This window comes from Ranitomeya variabilis, chromosome 3 (genome assembly GCF_051348905.1).
Source record: "Ranitomeya variabilis isolate aRanVar5 chromosome 3, aRanVar5.hap1, whole genome shotgun sequence".
Taxonomy (NCBI): domain Eukaryota; kingdom Metazoa; phylum Chordata; class Amphibia; order Anura; family Dendrobatidae; genus Ranitomeya; species Ranitomeya variabilis.
Genome location: NC_135234.1, coordinates 2,559,837 through 2,581,354, shown reverse-complemented (window position 1 = coordinate 2,581,354; position 21,518 = coordinate 2,559,837). Strand labels below are relative to the sequence as shown.

General features: G+C 46.4%; 1 protein-coding gene across 2 annotated transcripts in view; it reads right to left on the bottom strand.

Annotated features, from left to right (window-relative positions):
• Positions 1 to 10,019, bottom strand: part of TRAPPC10 (trafficking protein particle complex subunit 10) — a 79,196-nt gene extending 69,177 nt beyond the window's left edge. For both annotated transcript variants that reach the window (XM_077293545.1, XM_077293546.1), the window contains exon 1: positions 9,835 to 10,019. In XM_077293545.1, the coding sequence (XP_077149660.1) occupies positions 9,835 to 9,916 (82 nt within the window). In that variant the 5' untranslated portion in view covers positions 9,917 to 10,019. The remainder of the gene's footprint in view (positions 1 to 9,834) is intronic.
• Positions 10,020 to 21,518: the final 11,499 nt, after the last annotated feature.

Sequence of the window (21,518 nt, the reverse complement as noted above, 5' to 3'; positions counted from 1 at the left end):
TGGTGAGTATGTACTGTTTGTTTTTTTTACATTTACGCTGGTAACCAGGGTAAACATCGGGTTACTAAGCGCGGCCCTGCGCTTAGTAACCCGATGTTTACCCTGGTTACCAGTGAAGACATCGCTGGATCGGTGTCACACACACCGATTCAGCGATGTCAGCGGGACCTCAATGACCAAAAAAAGGTCCAGGCCATTCCGACACGATCAGCGATCTCGCAGCAGGGGCCTGATCGCTGGTACGTGTCACACATAGCGAGATCGCTACTGAGGTCGCTGTTGCGTCACAAAACTTGTGACTCAGCAGCGATCTCGCTAGCGATCTCGCTATGTGTGACGGGGCCTTTATGTTATCCCGAGAAAAAGACAGTCTTCCTACTCACACCCCAGGGGGGATTTCCTGAGAACACACAAGTGGAAACATTTCACACCTTCTGACTCTTGAACAGACACACCAATCGCAGCATGACACTGTTTACTATGAGAAAGGTCACACAAACAGGTTCAAAGAAAAATAAAGTATTCATTGGTAAAATAGCCAGGATCCAGTCACAGACCAAGGATTAGAGTATTAACCTAAGAGGCTGCTCTAGATATTTGACCTCCAAGATGACTCTATAAATTAGGCCTTTACACATAGAAAGATGTTCACAGACTGAGGGGCAGCCAAGCTGATGTGAGCCAGTCCATATTCATCCCCCCCTCAGGATCAGAAGGCCAGACTGCAAAGTTTTGATATTTCTGTAAGTTTTCTCCCTTTATTTTTATAATTGTTTTGCATATTTGTATGTCACTTTTTATTTCCATATATTTATATCTTTTATTGTAAGCACTGTACCTTTTCTATTAAAGCTTGAAACTTTAATAAGTCTGAACCTTGTATGCTCTATAAAATCTATAGCCTTAGAGTGTGTGACCCTGGTGATTGGCAGACAGTAGTAGTAATATTTCCGGGACTCATCGCCCGTGTGTTCGGCGAGTGGTGGCAGCGTGTATGAGCGGGTGTGTGGTCTGTGTCGGGGTTGAATGCTGGACTGAGTGAGAGGAGATGGGGTTGCACCTGCAAGTGTTACTCTAAGTCACATGCTGAGAAGCCGGTAGGTGACAGGGGTGTGGAGACTTTTAATATCTACTGTATGTATAGAGGTACACAGTATATATAGGTATTCTGTACAGATATACGTGGGGCAGTACAGGGAGTGTGTATAGGGGTACACAGTATATACAGGTATTCTGTACAGATATACGTGGGGCAGTACAGGGTGTGTATAGCGGTACACAGTATATACAGGTATTATGTACAGATATATGTGGGGCAGTACAGGGAGTGTGTATAGGGGTACACAGTATATACAGGTATTATGTACAGATATACGTGGGGCAGTACAGGGAGTGTATAGGGGTACACAGTATATACAGGTATTATGTACAGATATATGTGGGGCAGCACAGGGAGTGTATAGGGGTACACAGTATATACAGGTATTCTGTACAGATATATGTGGGGCAGTACAGGGAGTGTGTATAGGGGTACACAGTATATACAGGTATTATGTACAGATATACGTGGGGCAGTACAGGGAGTGTATAGGGGTACACAGTATATACAGGTATTATGTACAGATATACGTGGGGCAGTACAGGGAGTGTGCATAGGGGTACACAGTATATACAGGTATTCTGTACAGATATACGTGGGGCAGTACAGGGAGTGTATAGGGGTACACAGTATATACAGGTATTATGTACAGATATATGTGGGGCAGTACAGGGAGTGTGTATAGGGGTACACAGTATATACAGGTATTATGTACAGATATACGTGGGGCAGTACAGGGAGTGTATAGGGGTACACAGTATATACAGGTATTATGTACAGATATACGTGGGGCAGTACAGGGAGTGTGTATAGGGGTACACAGTATATACAGGTATTATGTACAGATATACGTGGGGCAGTACAGGGAGTGTGTATAGGGGTACACAGTATATACAGGTATTCTGTACAGATATACGTGGGGCAGTACAGGGAGTGTGTATAGGGGTACACAGTATATACAGGTATTATGTACAGATATACGTGGGGCAGTACAGGGAGTGTGTATAGGGGTACACAGTATATACAGGTATTATGTACAGATATACGTGGGGCAGTACAGGGAGTGTGTATAGGGGTACACAGTATATACAGGTATTATGTACAGATATACGTGGGGCAGTACAGGGAGTGTATAGGGGTACACAGTATATACAGGTATTATGTACAGATATACGTGGGGCAGTACAGGGAGTGTGTATAGGGGTACACAGTATATACAGGTATTATGTACAGATATACGTGGGGCAGTACAGGGAGTGTATAGGGGTACACAGTATATACAGGTATTATGTACAGATATACGTGGAGCAGTACAGGGAGTGTATAGGGGTACACAGTATATACAGGTATTATGTACAGATATACGTGGGGCAATACAGGGAGTGTGTATAGGGGTACACAGTATATAAAGGTATTATGTACATATATACGTGGGGCAGTACAGGGAGTGTGTATAGGGGTACACAGTATATACAGGTATTATGTACAGATATACGTGGGGCAGTACAGGGAGTGTGTATAGGGGTACACAGTATATAAAGGTATTATGTACATATATACGTGGGGCAGTACAGGGAGTGTGTATAGGGGTACACAGTATATACAGGTATTATGTACAGATATACGTGGGGCAGTACAGAGTGTGTATAGGGGTACACAGTATATACAGGTATTCTGTACAGATATACGTGGGGCAGTACAGGGAGTGTGTATAGGGGTACACAGTATATACAGGTATTATGTACAGATATACGTGGAGCAGTACAGGGAGTGTGTATAGGGGTACACAGTATATACAGGTATTATGTACAGATATATATGGGGCAGTACAGGGAGTGTGTATAGGGGTACACAGTATATACAGGTATTATGTACAGATATACGTGGGGCAGTACAGGGAGTGTGTATAGGGGTACACAGTATATACAGGTATTATGTACAGATATACGTGGGGCAGTACAGGGAGTGTATATAGGGGTACACAGTATATACAGGTATTATGCACAGATATACGTGGGTCAGTACAGGGAGTCTTTATAGGGGTACACAGTATATACAGGTATTATGTACAGATATACGTGGGTCAGTACAGGGAGTGTGTATAGGGGTACACAGTATATACAGGTATTATGTACAGATATACGTGGGGCAGTACAGGGAGTGTGTATAGGGGTACACAGTATATACAGGTATTATGTACAGATATACGTGGGTCAGTACAGGGAGTGTGTATAGGGGTACACAGTATATACAGGTATTATGTACAGATATACGTGGGGCAGTACAGGGAGTGTATAGGGGTACACAGTATATACAGGTATTATGTACAGAAATACGTGGAGCAGTACAGGGACTGTGGATAGGGGTACACAGTATATACAGGTATTATGTACAGATATACGTGGGGCAGTACAGGGAGTGTGTAGGGGTACACAGTATATACAGGTATTATGTACAGATATACGTGGGTCAGTACAGGGAGTGTGTATAGGGGTACACAGTATATACAGGTATTCTGTACAGATATACGTGGGGCAGTACAGGGAGTGTATAGGGGTACACAGTATATACAGGTATTCTGTACAGATATACGTGGGGCAGTACAGGGAGTGTGTATAGAGGTACACAGTATATACAGGTATTATGTACAGATATATACGTGGGGCAGTACAGAGAGTGTGTATAGGGGTACACAGTATATACAGGTATTATGTACAGATATACGTGGGGCAGTACAGGGAGTGTGTATAGGGGTACACAGTATATACAGGTATTATGTACAGATATACGTGGGGCAGTACAGGGAGTGTGTATAGAGGTACACAGTATATACAGGTATTATGCACAGATATATGTGGGGCAGTACAGGGAGTGTGTATAGGGGTACACAGTATATACAGGCATTATGTACAGATATACGTGGGGCAGTACAGGGAGTGTGTATAGGGGTACACAGTATATACAGGTATTATGTACAGATATACGTGGGTCAGTACAGGGAGTGTGTATAGGGGTACACAGTATATACAGGTATTCTGTACAGATATACGTGGGTCAGTACAGGGAGTGTGTATAGGGGTACACAGTATATACAGGTATTCTATACAGATATACGTGGGGCAGTACAGGGAGTGTGTATAGGGGTACACAGTATATACAGGTATTATGTACAGATATACGTGGGGCAGTACAGGGAGTGTGTATAGGGGTACACAGTATATACAGGTATTATGTACAGATATACGTGGGGCAATACAGGGAGTGTGTATAGGGGTACACAGTATATAAAGGTATTATGTACAGATATACGTAGGGCAGTACAGGGAGTGTGTATAGGGGTACACAGTATATACAGGTATTATGTACAGATATAAGTGGGGCAGCACAGGGAGTGTATAGGGGTACACAGTATATACAGGTATTATGTACAGATATACGTGGGGCAGTACAGGGAATGTGTATAGGGGTACACAGTATATAAAGGTATTATGTACAGATATACGTGGGGCAATACAGGGAGTGTGTATAGGGGTACACAGTATATACAGGTATTATGTACAGATATACGTGGGGCAGTACAGTAAGTGAGTATAGGGGTACACAGTATATACAGGTATTATGTACAGATATAAGTGGTGTAATACAGAGAGTGTGTATAGGGGTACACAGTATATACAGGTATTATGTACAGATATACGTGGGGCAGTACAGGGAATGTGTATAGGGGTACACAGTATATAAAGGTATTATGTACAGATATACGTGGGGCAGTACAGGGAATGTGTATAGGGGTACACAGTATATACAGGTATTATGTACAGATATACGTGGGGCAATACAGGGAGTGTGTATAGGGGTACACAGTATATACAGGTATTATGCACAGATATACGTGGGTCAGTACAGGGAGTCTTTATAGGGGTACACAGTATATACAGGTATTATGTACAGATATACGTGGAGCAGTACAGGGAGTGTGTATAGGGGTACACAGTATATACAGGTATTATGTACAGATATACGTGGAGCAGTACAGGGAGTGTGTATAGGGGTACACAGTATATACAGGTATTATGTACAGATATACGTGGGGCAGTACAGGGAGTGTGTATAGGGGTACACAGTATATACAGGTATTATGTACAGATATACGTGGGGCAATACAGGGAGTGTGTATAGGGGTACACAGTATATAAAGGTATTATGTACAGATATACGTAGGGCAGTACAGGGAGTGTGTATAGGGGTACACAGTATATACAGGTATTATGTACAGATATACGTGGGGCAGTACAGGGAGTGTATAGGGGTACACAGTATATACAGGTATTATGTACAGATATATATGGGGCAGTACAGGGAGTGTGTATAGGGGTACACAGTATATACAGGTATTATGTACAGATATATATGGGGCAGTACAGGGAGTGTGTATAGGGGTACACACTATATACAGGTATTATGTACAGATATACGTGGGGCAGTACAGGGAGTGTGTATAGGGGTACACAGTATATACAGGTATTCTGTACAGATATACGTGGGGCAGTACAGAGAGTGTGTATAGGGGTACACAGTATATACAGGTATTATGTACAGATATACATGGGGCAGTACAGGGAGTGTGTATAGGGGTACACAGTATATACAGGTATTCTATACAGATATACGTGGGGCAGTACAGTAAGTGAGTATAGGGGTACACAGTATATACAGGTATTATGTACAGATATAAGTGGGGCAGCACAGGGAGTGTATAGGGGTACACAGTATATACAGGTATTATGTACAGATATACGTGGGGCAGTACAGGGAGTGTGTATAGGGGTACACAGTATATACAGGTATTATGTACAGATATACGTGGGGCAGTACAGGGAGTGTGTATAGGGGTACACAGTATATACAGGTATTATGTACAGATATACGTGGGGCAGTACAGGGAGTGTGTATAGGGGTACACAGTATATACAGGTATTCTGTACAGATATACGTGGGGCAGTACAGGGATTGTGTATAGGGGTACACAGTATATACAGGTATTCTGTACAGATATACGTGGGGCAGTACAGGGAGTGTGTATAAGGGTACACAGTATATACAGGTATTCTGTACAGATATACGTGGGGCAGTACAGGGAGTGTGTATAGGGGTACACAGTATATACAGGTATTATGTACAGATATACGTGGGGCAGTACAGGGAGTGTGTATAGGGGTACACAGTATATACAGGTATTATGTACAGATATACGTGGGGCAGTACAGGGAGTGTGTATAGGGGTACACAGTATATACAGGTATTATGTACAGATATACGTGGGGCAGTACAGGGAGTGTGTATAGGGGTACACAGTATATACAGGTATTATGTACAGATATACGTGGGGCAGTACAGGGAGTGTGTATAGGGGTACACAGTATATACAGGTATTATGTACAGATATACGTGGGGAAGTACAGGGAGTGTGTATAGGGGTACACAGTATATACAGGTATTCTGTACAGATATACGTGGGGCAGTACAGGGATTGTGTATAGGGGTACACAGTATATACAGGTATTCTGTACAGATATACGTGGGGCAGTACAGGGAGTGTGTATAGGGGTACACAGTATATACAGGTATTATGTACAGATATACGTGGGGCAGTACAGGGAGTGTGTATAGGGGTACACAGTATATACAGGTATTATGTACAGATATACGTGGGGCAGTACAGGGAGTGTGTATAGGGGTACACAGTATATACAGGTATTATGTACAGATATACGTGGGGCAGTACAGGGAGTGTGTATAGGGGTACACAGTATATACAGGTATTATGTACAGATATACGTGGGGCAAGACGGAGTGTGTATAGGGGTACACAGTATATACAGGTATTATGTACAGATATACGTGGGGCAGTACAGGGAGTGTGTATAGGGCATGCGGTATAAACAAAGTACAGGGGGTATACAGTATATACAGGGAGTATACAGGGGCACACAGTATATACAGGCAGGAAACAGTAGTATACAGTATACACAGGGAGTATACAGTATACACAGGGAGTATACAGTATACACAGGGAGTATACAGTATACACAGGGAGTATACAGTATACACAGGGAGTATACAGTATACACAGGGAGTATACAGTATACACAGGGAGTATACAGTATACACAGGGAGTATACAGTATACACAGGGAGTATACAGTATACACAGGGAGTACACAGGGGGTACAAGGTATATACAGGGGTATACAGTATATACAGGAGTATACAGTATATACAGGGAGTACACAGGGGTATAGAGTATATACAGGGAGGATACAGGGGGTATAAGGTGTATACAGAGGGTATACAGTATATACAGAGGATACAATATATACAGGGAGTACAAGGTATATACAGGGGTATACAGTATATACAGGAGTATACAGTATATACAGGGAGTACACAGGGGGTACAAGGTATATACAGGAGTATACAGTATATACAGGGGTGCACGGTGTATACAGAGGGTATACAGTATATACAGAGGATACAGTATATACAGGGAGTACACAGGGGGTACAAGGTGTATACAGAGGGGATACAGTATATACAGGAGGATACAATATATACAGGGAGTACACAGGGGTATACAGGCGTATACAGTATATACAGGGGTGCACGGTGTATACAGAGGGTATACAGTATACAGAGGATACAGGAGGATACAATATATACAGGGAGTACACTGGGGGTACAAGGTGTATACAGGGGTATACAGTATATACAGGGAGTACACAGGGGGTACAAGGTGTATACAGTATATACAGGAGTATACAGTATATACAGGGGTGCACGGTGTATACAGAGGGTATACAGTATACAGAGGATACAATATATACAGGGAGTACACAGGGGTATACAGGAGTATACAGTATATACAGGGGTGCACGGTGTATACAGAGGGTATACAGTATACAGAAGATACAGGAGGATACAATATATACAGGGAGTACACTGGGGGTACAAGGTGTATACAGGGGTATACAGTATATACAGGGAGTACACAGGGGTACAAGGTGTATACAGGGGTATACAGTATATACAGGGAGTACACAGGGGTATACAGGAGTATACAGTATATACAGGGGTGCACGGTGTATACAGGAGTATACAGTATATACAGGGGTGCACGGTGTATACAGAGGGTATACAGTATACAGAGGATACAGGAGGATACAATATATACAGGGAGTACACTGGGGGTACAAGGTGTATACAGGGGTATACAGTATATACAGGGAGTACACAGGGGTACAAGGTGTATACAGAGGGTATACAGTATATACAGAGGATACAGTATATACAGGGAGTACACAGGGGGTACAAGGTGTATACAGAGGGGATACAGTATATACAGGAGGATACAATATATACAGGGAGTACACAGGGGTATACAGGAGTATACAGTATATACAGGGGTGCACGGTGTATACAGAGGGTATACAGTATACAGAGGATACAGGATACAATATATACAGGGAGTACACTGGGGGTACAAGGTGTATACAGGGGTATACAGTATATACAGGGAGTACACAGGGGTACAAGGTGTATACAGAGGGTATACAGTATATACAGAGGATACAGTATATACAGGGAGTACACAGGGGGTACAAGGTGTATACAGAGGGGATACAGTATATACAGGAGGATACAATATATACAGGGAGTACACAGGGGTATACAGGAGTATACAGTATATACAGGGGTGCACGGTGTATACAGAGGGTATACAGTATACAGAGGATACAGGATACAATATATACAGGGAGTACACTGGGGGTACAAGGTGTATACAGGGGTATACAGTATATACAGGGAGTACACAGGGGTACAAGGTGTATACAGAGGGTATACAGTATATACAGAGGATACAGTATATACAGGGAGTACACAGGGGGTACAAGGTGTATACAGAGGGGATACAGTATATACAGGAGGATACAATATATACAGGGAGTACACAGGGGTATACAGGAGTATACAGTATATACAGGGGTGCACGGTGTATACAGAGGGTATACAGTATACAGAGGATACAGGATACAATATATACAGGGAGTACACTGGGGGTACAAGGTGTATACAGGGGTATACAGTATATACAGGGAGTACACAGGGGTACAAGGTGTATACAGAGGGTATACAGTATATACAGAGGATACAGTATATACAGGGAGTACACAGGGGTATACAGGAGTATACAGTATATACAGGGGTGCACGGTGTATACAGAGGGTATACAGTATACAGAGGATACAGGATACAATATATACAGGGAGTACACTGGGGGTACAAGGTGTATACAGGGGTATACAGTATATACAGGGAGTACACTGGGGGTACAAGGTGTATACAGGGGTATACAGTATATACAGGGAGTACACAGGGGTATACAGGAGTATACAGTATATACAGGGGTGCACGGTGTATACAGAGGGTATACAGTATACAGAGGATACAGGATACAATATATACAGGGAGTACACTGGGGGTACAAGGTGTATACAGGGGTATACAGTATATACAGGGAGTACACAGGGGTACAAGGTGTATACAGGGGTATACAGTATATACAGGGAGTACACAGGGGTACAAGGTGTATACAGAGGGTATACAGTATATACAGAGGATACAGTATATACAGGGAGTACACAGGGGTATAGAGTATATACAGGGCTCAGGTCTCACAGGTAACTATGGGCTTGTTCTCCATGGTGTACACCGCCCCAGGTTCTCCGTTTCCGGTGTCCCCAGGCTCCGCCCCTTCCATGGGCTCCGGTCACCGCTCCATTCCGGGCTCCGCAGTCCCTCGCGGTCACTTCCGGCTTCCTCTTCACCGCGGACAATCATTTCCGGAACATACTGAGCGCTGGGATTGGTCAAACGTTGACAGAGGGGCGGGGCTTGTAGCCTGCCGTTCATTGGTCAGGTCGTGCGGTAGTGACGTGACGTGAGTCGTGAGTGGTGATTGGCTGAGTGGTGTGCACGCTTGAAATTTCCAGTGATGTCAGACGTACACGTTGTCATAGAGATGGGAAAGGAACGTAGAGGACTGGTGTCTCCTGTTTGAGCTGTGTGGTCTCATTGCGCATGTCCGGCAGAGCAGCTGCCAGGAGAATGTGGTGTGTGGAGGATACAGGGAGGAGGAGGAGGAGGAGGAGGATCCCTTTGTCATCCCCACCACTCACACCAGTATGTCAGGCTCCGGGGTGGTTTGGTTGCTGCTGGTTCCTTCTGAAGGGGATTCATCTATGTCCCACTTCCGGTTTGGAACTTGCAGCTCTCTGGCGCCCCCTTACCCTCAAGTCAGGATAGGTACTGCACCCTGGGTAATTAGTCACCAGAACAGCTGCCTGCTATGTACTGGCTATTGGGCACGCTGCAGAGAGGGCGATATAACTACTCCCACTCAGGCGGGAACAATAATTATCAACGCCGCCGTCGCTACAGTGACTCCCAATCGCACAGAACAAAGTATGCTGCCACCAGCTCTGAGTTCTTACTTAACGGGTCCGGAGCCAACCCAGATTAGTAGCGTAATTCACTGCAGCGGACGTGACCGTACGTTATAGAGCAAGGAGAGACAAGCTAGTAATGTTATATTTTACTCCAAAAAAGGTAGGCAGTGTTTACAGAGGTATAAAAAGGTATTATAAAAGTAGACAAGTATCGTATGTACAGTACAATGGGATTAAAGTTGAAAAAACACTTATAAAGAAGACAAATCATATGTTCAATACTGTTACAAATGGGATTAAGGTTGACAACCACATTTCGCTATGTCATCTTATGGCTGCCCGTGTGCTGTGGTGCAGGGGACACATGTAGCTGCATAGCACGCATCTGTACAGCAGCTAGACCCCGGACAAGACAGTTGAAGACTGCTGCTTCCCTCACTTATTTCCTAGCCCCAAACCAAAGCCCTCCGCCTGTGGTGACCTCACGTAGAGGCTGGATACTCCTGTCTTAGCATTATGAAAACCCATCATCAGTGTGCCATAGGGATTCATTTAAGTATAGACATGGGACAGCTGGGTGACCCAGTTCCGTAGTAATCTGTTTCTCAACCGTGCTGGTTCTGGAACCTAGAAAACTCACTGGCTGGTAGTTCTACCAAAGCCCATGTGAAAAATGTTTTTGTCCCACTTCTATCATTAATCGGTGCTGTGATATTTACATTAGCAAACACAAAGAAACTTCAGGGTTTTTTTCCATGTGCTTCTACTTGTACTTTCACTTTGAAGCCATAAAAATTGCTGAGGGAGGGGGAAATGAGGTGATTAGGGTTACACACACAGGCAGAGTGGGAAGAGGGCGGTTGGAACTGCAGCGGGTGTCTGTCCTCCACTCTTGGATGTAGCAGAGCTCAGTGTGCGCGATAATACACAAATACCTCATGTTCCTGACACCTCCCCCTTTTAGACTGCGCTACGGAGGCAGGACCTCTCGATACTCCTCCATGTGCATCTCGGCAGGTTCGCCCCGGCAGGACAACCCATCTGCCTTGCCTTGCTCTGGCCTCATGGAGTTCCCACCTACTTGATACCCCAGATAGTGGACCTCCCTCATGCCCATCTGGCACTTTCCTGGCTTGATAGTCAGTCCTGCTCGGTGAATTCGCCCGAGCACCTCCTCGAGATGCTGCAGGTGTTCATCCCAGAAGGAACTGAAGATGGCAATGTCATCTAAGTACGCCACCGCATACTCCTCCAGTCCCTGAAGCAGGAGGTTGACCATCCGCTGGAAAGTGGCAGGGGCATTCTTCATGCCAAAGGGCATGACCGTGGACTCGTACAGTCCGAAGGGTGTGATAAAGGCGGACTTCTCCTGCGCCTCGGGGCTCAGGGGAATCTGCCAGTATCCTCATCTTAGATCCATTATGGTCAGATATTCTGCGCCAGCTAACTGCTCAAGCAGCTCCTCAATGAACAGCATTGGGTGCGCGTCAGAGGCTGTGATGGCGTTGAGCCCCCTGTAGTCCAAGCAGAACCGTGTGGTCCGATCCTTTTTTGGCACGAGAACTACAGGTGAGGCCCACGCGCTCTTTGACTGTTGAATCACCCCCAGCTGTAACATCTTATCAATCTCCTGGCGCATAATCTGCTGCACCTCGTTGTAGATTTGATAGGGTGTTCGCCGTAGTGGGGCGTGATTCCCGGTGTCCACCTCGTGGACCGCTAACACAGACCTTCCAGGTCGGTTGGAGAACACAGCCCAGAAGGGTTCCAGTGTGGTCCGCAACAGCAACCGCTGGGGTTCGGTTAACAAGGCGCTTATCTCCACGTCCTCGATGGACCCACCGGCCTCGGATTGGCCCAACTATAAATAAACACAGCATTAATTTTGCATTCTAATGTAATTTCATAATTGTCTGGATCATGGAGGTCTTTTATTGAGTGTTATGTTACACTTTTGTGTTTGATGTTTGTTATGCACTATATTTATATTACAAATCAGGACTGGATAGTGATTGGTGCCCTGCGTGGTATCCACACTATTTAAGCTGACATCTTGTATCATTGTGTATGCTTGATAAAGACCAGATTTTGGTCGAAACGTTGCTGTTTTTTTGCGGAATAAACTACTTTTTGATACCTACACACCTGGTTGGAGCGCTGTTCATCTACTGTTTCTGCATTATTTGGAAGTTCCAGGATGGTTCCCTGGATATGGAACGTGCGCCCCTTTGAGTGAGTGCTGTCAGCCCCTCTTTCTTTTTTAATACTTGGACCAGGAGGGGGTCTTCCTCCCCATCTTTGGGCAGGCTGCAGACCGGTAGGACATAGGCTTCACGTTTGTGATGAGCCTTCATATTGACGTGAAAGGCCTTTCGCCTACCCCGAGCGTGGTCAAGTGTGACCACGTAGGTGACTTGGTTGACCTGCTGGTGGATGACGTACGGGCCTTCCCAGGCTGCCTGAGCTTATCCTCGGGTACGAGGACCAGCACCCACACCTTTTGACCCACCTGGTAGGTCCGCTCCTGGGCGTTCTGGTCGTACCAGTGCTTCTGATCAGCCTGAGCCTGCGTCATGTTGTCATGCACCACCTGCGTCTCTTACAGAGAGCCTCCATTAGGCGGGACATGAATTGGGTCCCTTGATCAGTAAGCATTTCCCTGGGAAATCCTACCCATGAAAAGATGGTTAACAGTGCATCTATCACCTTATCTGCCCTAGTTGAGGACAGAGCCACTGCCTCCGGGTACCGGGTACCGTAGTCTATCACAGTGAGGATGTATTGTTTTCCAGAGCTGCTGGGGATGGCCAGCGGGCCCACAATGTCCACCACGATCCTCTAGAAAGGCTCCTCTATCACTGGTAAAGGGATCAGGGGAGCCTTAAGAGCAGGCCCCGCCTTCCCCACTTTTTGGCAGGCGATACAGGGGTGGCAGTAGTTTGTCACATCTGCCCCCATCTTAGGCCAATAGAAGTGTTGAGACAGCCGGGCCTTTGTTTTGCTGATCCCCAAGTGTCCAGCGAGTGGGATCTCATGGGCAATCCGCAACAACTCACTCCTGAATTGGTGCTGGACGACCAGCTATCTTTCCCTCAACCACTCCTTTTGGGATTTTCCGGGTACTGTCTCTCAGTACAACCTCTCTCATTCCCAGAACACCCTCTCCTTATCAGTCACGGAGGTGGGCCTCTCGGCGAGGTGTCTCAAATTCTCCAGGCTCGCTTCTGAGTGCAGAGCAGCCTGGAACTCCTGGCTAGGGGAAGCCAGAAGCGACGTCAGGGTCCCTTCCCGACGGGAAACCTCTGGGACCTGCACTGGGTCCACCTCTGGTTCAGTCACACTGATGACTGAGGAGGGTCCGGAAGGCAGACAGGTATCTGCGTTCCGGGCACTCTGACTGCGGGTGACAGCAGCTACGTAGGCTGTCTCCCCGGGGATTTCTACAGACCCATCAGCCGACGCTGCGATGGGCTCTACCTCCCCATCCACCCCCATTACCTCAGGAGCAGTGATACTTATGGGGCAGTTACAGTACCTTCCTCTGTGGCACTGGTCACTTGCATGGCATCACCTTCCTCACGGTTCCCATGCATCTCCCCATTTCCCTTGGCCCCATCACTTGCTCCTGTTAGCTGTTAGGGGTTCCTCAGCCATCCCACCCCGCGGAGTGATGTGGCTGAGCACTCCTGCGCCTATGAACACATCATTCTCAGGACAAAAATGGTTAGCAGGTAAAACATGCATATTTTCATCATCCGCATCATCAGTATTACCCTCGGCATTTTCATAAAAATGATTATCAGGTACATCATTAACCGGTAAGACATTGTCAGGTAGCACATGCAATTTCCTATCGCTATCATCAGCATTCGATTGGGGAGGGGGGTCAGGGACATAGTATGCAACCATTCTCCCCAAATCAGTCCCCAATAAAACATCAGTGGGCAAGTTATCAGACAGCCCCACTTCCTTCACCCCGCTCCTGGCACCCCAATCTATATACACCCAGGCCAGTGGCAGGGGACAGCGGATGCCCCCAATCCCAGTGACAGTCAGGGTTTTCCCCGGAATAATCTCTTAAGGGTTCGCCAGTTCAGATCGGATGAGGATTCGTTCAGCTCCGGCGTCCTTGAGGCCTGTAGCAACATGGCCACCCACGGTGACGTGCTGCACGTTGTCATACACCCTCCCAACCGCCCCACCCACTAAATGAACTCCTGTATTAGGCTTGGCTGGGGGTTCTTCTGCGTCTCGGGACAGTGGGCGCTCATATGACCAGTCCGCTTGCAGAAAAAACACGGGCGAAGGTCAGTGGTAGGCCTGGTGCTGTTGGCAATGGGGACAGGGCCTCTGGCGAGTTGGCTGGCAGGGGTACTGGCGTTGTTTGCAGGCTTACCCCCTCTCCAGCTGGAGGTGACTGGCTTCCGCACTTCCGATCTACGGTTGGCCTCATAGGCATCGGCAATCTGCGCTGCTTTCGTCACGTCTTTGGGCTCTCTGTCCATCACGCACTGTCGCACCTCAGCTGGGCAAAGATGTAAGAACTGGTCTTTGATCATCAGGTCCCGCAGCTGTGCAAAGGTGGTCACTGACAGTCCTTGGACCCAGGGCCGGACTGGGACAAAAATTCAGCCCTGGCATTTGAAGGTACATAGGCCCACTTGTCGTATGGTGGTTACACAATTAGGCTAAGTGCACACGTTCAGGATTTTTCACCTTTTTTTCATGTTTTTTCGCTATGAAAACGCGAAAAAAACCTCACATTAAGCATCCTATTTTTAGAATGCATTCCGCAATATTTGTGCACATGCTGCATTTTTTTCCGTAGCGGAAAATCATTCCGGAAAAAAACGCAGCATGTTCATTATTTTGCGGAATTGCAGGGATTCCGCACACATAGGAATGCATTGATCTGCTTACTTCCCGCATTGGGCTATGTCCACCATGCGGGAAGTAAGTGGATCATGTGAGGTTGGTACCCGGGGTGGAGGAGAGGAGACTCTCCTCCTCCACGAACTGGGCACCATATCCCTGTAAAAAAAAAAAGAATTAAAATAAAAAATATTGATATACTTTCCTTCTGATGGCCTCCGGCGTCCTCTCACCTCTCAGTGGTGCACGCGGCGCCTTCCGTTCCCAGGGATGCTGTGTGCGAAGGACCTGGGATGACGTCGAGAAGGTGTCAGTGCACGCTTAGTGGAGATGGGATTTCATAAAATCCCATCCACTATGCGTAACATCTGGTTGCTGTGGATAGGACACTGCATCAAATCCACAGCAAATATGCCAAGTGGAAACATACCCTCAGCCATCAGATTTCTTTAAGATCCCATAGGTGCCATCTATGTCCCATGGTTGACTATTAGGCTATGTGCACACGTTGCGGATTTTGCTGCGGATCCGCAGCGGTTTTGACGCTGCGGGTCCACAGCAGCTTTCCATGCATTTACGGTACAATGTAAACCTATGGAAAACGCAATCCGCAGTGCACATGCTGCGGAAAAAAAATGCGCGGAAACGCTGCGGGTTACATTCTGCAGCATGTCAATTCTTTGTGCGGTTTCCACCTGCTCCATAATAGGAATCCGCAGGTGGAATCCGCACAAAATCCACATAAAAAACGCGATAAATCCGCAGGTAAAACGCAGTGCCTTTTACCTGCGGATTTCTGAAATCCGCTGCGGAAAAATCTGCAGCCATCAAAACTACGTGTGCACATAGCCTTTTCCCTGCTTTTGAGAACTATAACTCCCAGCATGTACAGCAGGTCCTATGGCATGCTGGGAGTATAGTTCACCACAGGAGTGGTGATTTTTTGAGCTAGTGCCGTGGAAGTGGACACAGCTTTTTTTCTTAATTCTATTAGAGCTTGCCTCCAGGTACAACTCCGGGCTTTCTGTGCTTCAGCTCCATGCACTCAGGGTAAGGTTATCAGCAGCTCGTAAATCCTTTCTGCCCCTGCCGCCTGGCTGGACAGGAGGAAGTGGGCGTCTGATGTCCTGACTCCTGACCCCAGGCTGCCGTAAGTGGCAGGGTCCCAGCAGCACAGAAGAGCAGAGCGTGCCTCTCCCCCTCCGTCTATGTTACCTCATGACAGCTGGTGTTCAGACCATCAGACTGCGGCCAAAAACTTCATCCTGTCTAGCGTGGCGGCCGGCCACAGTGATTTTAGAAGTGCAGCGCGATCCTGTGCACAAGGCAGGCTGATGCTGCCTAGTGTGCTGGCTGCAAAGAACAGAACGCCAGCTGACAGCATGAAGGGAGCGACAGATCGAGCGGCCCACTGCAGGGACCGGCCCTTCTGGCATTTGCCAGAAATGCCCTATGGCCAGTCCGGCCCTGCTTGGACCCACTGGTCAAAGTGGGTCCTGAGTCCATGCACCACATCGCCGTAGCTGTCTTGTGGGCCACATTGGAGGTTCCGGAACTTTCTACGGTAAACCTCAGATGTCAGTTGGTACTTTGTTATCAGGGCCTGCTTGATGGCCTCATAGTCTTCATCTTGGACTGGAGGAAGAGCAGGAAACACCTCCAGAGCTTTGCCTCTTAGCCCTGGGGTCAGGTATCGGGCCCATTGGTCATCTGGCAGCTGATACTGGCTGCAGGCTTTCTCAAAGGCCTGCAGAAAAGTGTCCAAGTCCCGTCCTTTTACATCACAGGATAGTGCTCTGGCCGGGCTTTAGGGGTCTGAGCACTGCTGGGCTCGCCGCTGGACTGGGACGACCTCGGCCCCTGGAGTCGGGCTAACTCCAGCTGGTGCTCCCGCACTGCTTGCTGCTCAGCTCTCTCTGCCTCCGCTGGGCCTCCGCTTTCACTTGGTATTGCTGGAGCAGCCTCAGACGTCCATCATGGTCGTCGGCAGGCAGTTGTTCCAAGGCCATTGGCAGGTGAGGCTCCAATCCGCCCTGGTTGCAAGTAGGGCCAGCATTCATTGGTTGGACCTCTGCTGCAGCACCACTTTCGCTGATGCTGGCTTCTGCGTCCACTTGGCTCTGAGACCGGGCTTGGTCCATTTCAAATTACACCAGTTCCATGACCAATTGAGCCTTGGTTTTGCCATGGGGGTCCAGGCTGTGGTACGTGCATACTACAACAAGAGTGTCCCTCTTTTGCTGGGTGTACCAGGCTTCTTCTTTTGCAGCCATCATTGCCAAATAAAAGATAGGATAGAAAAATAAAGGGAAAGGGAGAGGCTAATCGCAAGTACACACAATTGTCTCAGGACTAGTAAACACTGAGCTTGTTCTCCAAAACTTTTTTGCGCCAATTCCTCGCAAGAACTGTGCAAGTTTTTAGTGAGAGGAATGATTGCTCAAACCAGATCACTAATGCTCTATAATCCCACCGCTCTGCCACCAATATGTTACGGTTCATGGGGAGGATACCTTTGTCATTCCCACCACTCACACCAATTTGTCATGATCCGGGGTTGTTTGGTTGCCCCTGGTTCTTTCTGAAGGGGATTTATCTATATCCCACTTCCCAGTTCCGGCTTGGAACTTGCAGCTCTCTGGCGCCCCCCTTACCCTCAGGTCAGAATGGGTACTGCACCTAGGATAATTAGTAGCCAGAAAGGCTGCCTTACCTTGTACTGGCTAATGGGCACACTGCAGCGAGGGCGATATAACTACTCCCACTCAGGCGGGAACAATAATTATCAAAGCCGCCGGTCGCTACAAAGCCTCCCAATTGCACAGGACACATCCCACTGCCACCAGCTCCGATTACTTAGTTATTAACCCCTTCATGACCCAGCCTATTTTGACCTTAATGACCTTGCCGTTTTTTGCAATTCTGACCAGTGTCCCTTTATGAGGTAATAACTCAGGAACGCTTCAACGGATCCTAGCGATTCTGAGACTGTTTTGTCGTGACATATTGGGCTTCATGTTAGTGGTAAATTTAGGTCGATAATTTTTGCGTTTATTTGTGAAAAAAATGGAAATTTGGCTAAAACTTTGAAAATTTCGCAATTTTCAAATTTTGAATTTTTATTCTGGTAAACAAGAGAGATATGTGACACAAAATAGTTAATAAATAACATTTCCCACATGTCTACTTTACATCAGCACAATTTTGGAAACAAATTTTTTTTTTGCTAGGAAGTTATAAGGGTTAAAATTTGACCAGTGATTTCTAATTTTTACGACAAAATTTACAAAACCATTTTTTTTAGGGCCCACCTCACATTTCAAGGCAGTTTGAGGGTTCTATATGGCTGAAAATACCCAAAAGTGACACCATTCTAAAAACTGCACCCCTCAAGGTGCTCAAAACCACATTCAAGAAGTTTATTAACCCTTCAGGTGTTTCACAGCAGCAGAAGCAACATGGAAGGAAAAAATGAACATTTAACTTTTTAGTCACAAAAATGATCTTTTAGCAACAATTTTTTTTATTTTCCCAAGGGTAAAAAGATAAACTGGACCCCAAAAGTTATTGTACAATTTGTCCTGAGTACGCTGATACCTCATATGTGGGGGTAAACCACTGTTTGGGCGCACGGCAGGGCTCGGAAGGGAAGGAGTGCCATTTGACTATTTCAATGAAAAATTGGCTCCAATCTTTAGCGGACACCATGTTGCGTTTGGAGAGCCCCCGTGTGCCTAAACATTGGAGCTCCCCCACATGTGACCCCATTTTGGAAACTAGACCCCCAAAGGAACTTATCTAGATGCATAGTGAGCACTTTGAACCCCCAGGTGCTTCACAAATTGATCCGTAAAAATGAAAAAGTATTTTTTTTTCACAAAAAAAATCTTTTAGCCTCAATTTGTTCATTTACACATGGGCAACAGGATAAAATGGATCCTAAAATTTATTGGGCAATTTCTCCTGAGTTCACTGATACCTTACATGTGGGGGTAAAACACTGTTTGGGCACACGGCAAGGCTCGGAAGGGAAGGAGTGCCATTTGACTTTTTGAATGAAAAATTAGCTCCAATCGTTAGCGGACACCATGTCACGTTTGGAGAGCCCCTGTGTGCCTAAACATTGGAGTTCCCCCACATGTGACCCCATTTTGGAAACTAGACCTCCCATGGAACTAATCTAGATGTGCAGTGACAACTTTAAACCCCCAAGTGTTGTGGATTCTGTTTGTGGGCTCCCTCTGGTGGTTACTGCTGGTACTGGGTGACTTTGGTGGGTTGCGGCCTTTGGTTTCCACCTGTCCATCAGTGGCTGGGTGTTTCCTATTTTACCTGGCCTTTCTGTCATTCCCTTGCCGGCTATCAATGTATTCAGATGTGCTCTGTTTGGTTCCTGCCTACCTGCTCCCAGATCTTTCAGGATAAGCTAAGTGCTGATTTTCAGTTGTTGGTTTTTTTGTCCAGCTTGCTTATTATGTCTCTATGCTAGCTGGTAGCTCTAGTGGACTGAGGTTCTCCCCATGTGCCATGAGTTGGCACATGGGTTCTTGTAATCTCAGGATGGTTTTTTGATTAGGGTTTTTTGCTGACCGCTCAGACCCCTTTTGTATCGTTCTGCTTTCTAGTTTACAGCGGGCCTCAATTTGCTGAACCTATATATATCATCTCTATGTGTGTGCCTTCCTCTCATTTCACCGTCAATACATGTGGGGGGCAACTATACCTTTTGGGGTTCATTCCTCTGGAGGCAAGTGAGGTCTTTATTTTCTCTGCAGTACTAGTTAGCTCTTAGGCTGGTGCGTGGCGTCTAGAACCAACGTAGGCACGCTCCCTGGCTATCTCTAGTTGCGTTTGTCAGGCGTAGGGCAGCGGTCAGCCCAGGTTCCATCACCCTAGAGCTCGTCCGATATTTTGTACTTTGCTTGTCCCTTGCTATCCCTAGCCATTGGGATTCATGACAGTATAGCCGGCCCACAAAGTGTTAATTGTTTGGGCTGAAGCAGGAGAAAAAGAAGTGTTTAAGGGAAATTTTTTTTTTTTTTTTTTTTTCCTTCAGAGTTTTGCTGCCTAGCCCTTAATTGCTGTCTAGCTGCTTCTTACCTCCTCTTAACCCTTGAATGGCTCTGATATTAGCTGTTTAACATGGATGTCCAGAGTTTGGCTTTCAGCCTGAGTAATCTCGCGGCAAAAGTTCAAAACATACAGGATTTTGTTGTTCACACTCCCATGTCTGAACCTAGAATTCCTATTCCAGAGTTCTTTTCTGGAGATAGATCTACCTTCCTGAATTTCAGGAACAATTGTAAATTGTTTCTTTCTTTAAAATCTCGCTCCTCTGGAGACCCTGCTCAACAGGTCAAGATTGTAATATCTTTCCTGCGAGGCGACCCTCAGAATTGGGCATTTGCATTGGCACCAGGGGATCCTGCATTGCTCAATGTGGATGCATTTTTTCTGGCATTGGGATTGCTCTATGAGGAACCTAACCTAGAGATTCAGGCTGAAAAGGCTTTATTAGCCCTCTCTCAGGGGTATGATGAAGCGGAAATATATTGTCAAAAATTTCGGAAATGGTCGGTGCTTACTCAGTGGAATGAGTGCGCCCTGGCTGCAAACTTCAGAAATGGTCTTTCCGAGGCCATTAAGGATATTATGGTGGGGTTCCCTACGCCTACAGGTCTGAATGAGTCTGTGGCTATGGCCATTCAGATTGATCGGCGTTTACGGGAGCGCAAACCCGTGCACCAGTTGGCGGTGTCTTCTGAACAGGCACCTGAGACTATGCAATGTGATAGAATTCAGTCCAGAAGTGAACGGCAAAATTATAGGCGGAAAAATGGATTGTGTTTCTATTGTGGTGATTCAGCTCATGTTATATCAGCATGCTCTAAACGCACAAAAAGGGTTGATAAATCTTTTGCCATTGGTACTCTGCAGCCTAAGTTCATTTTGTCTGTGACTCTGATTTTTTCACTGTCTTCCATTTCCGTCGATGCCTATGTGGATTCGGGCGCTGCCCTGAGTCTTATGGATTGGTCATTT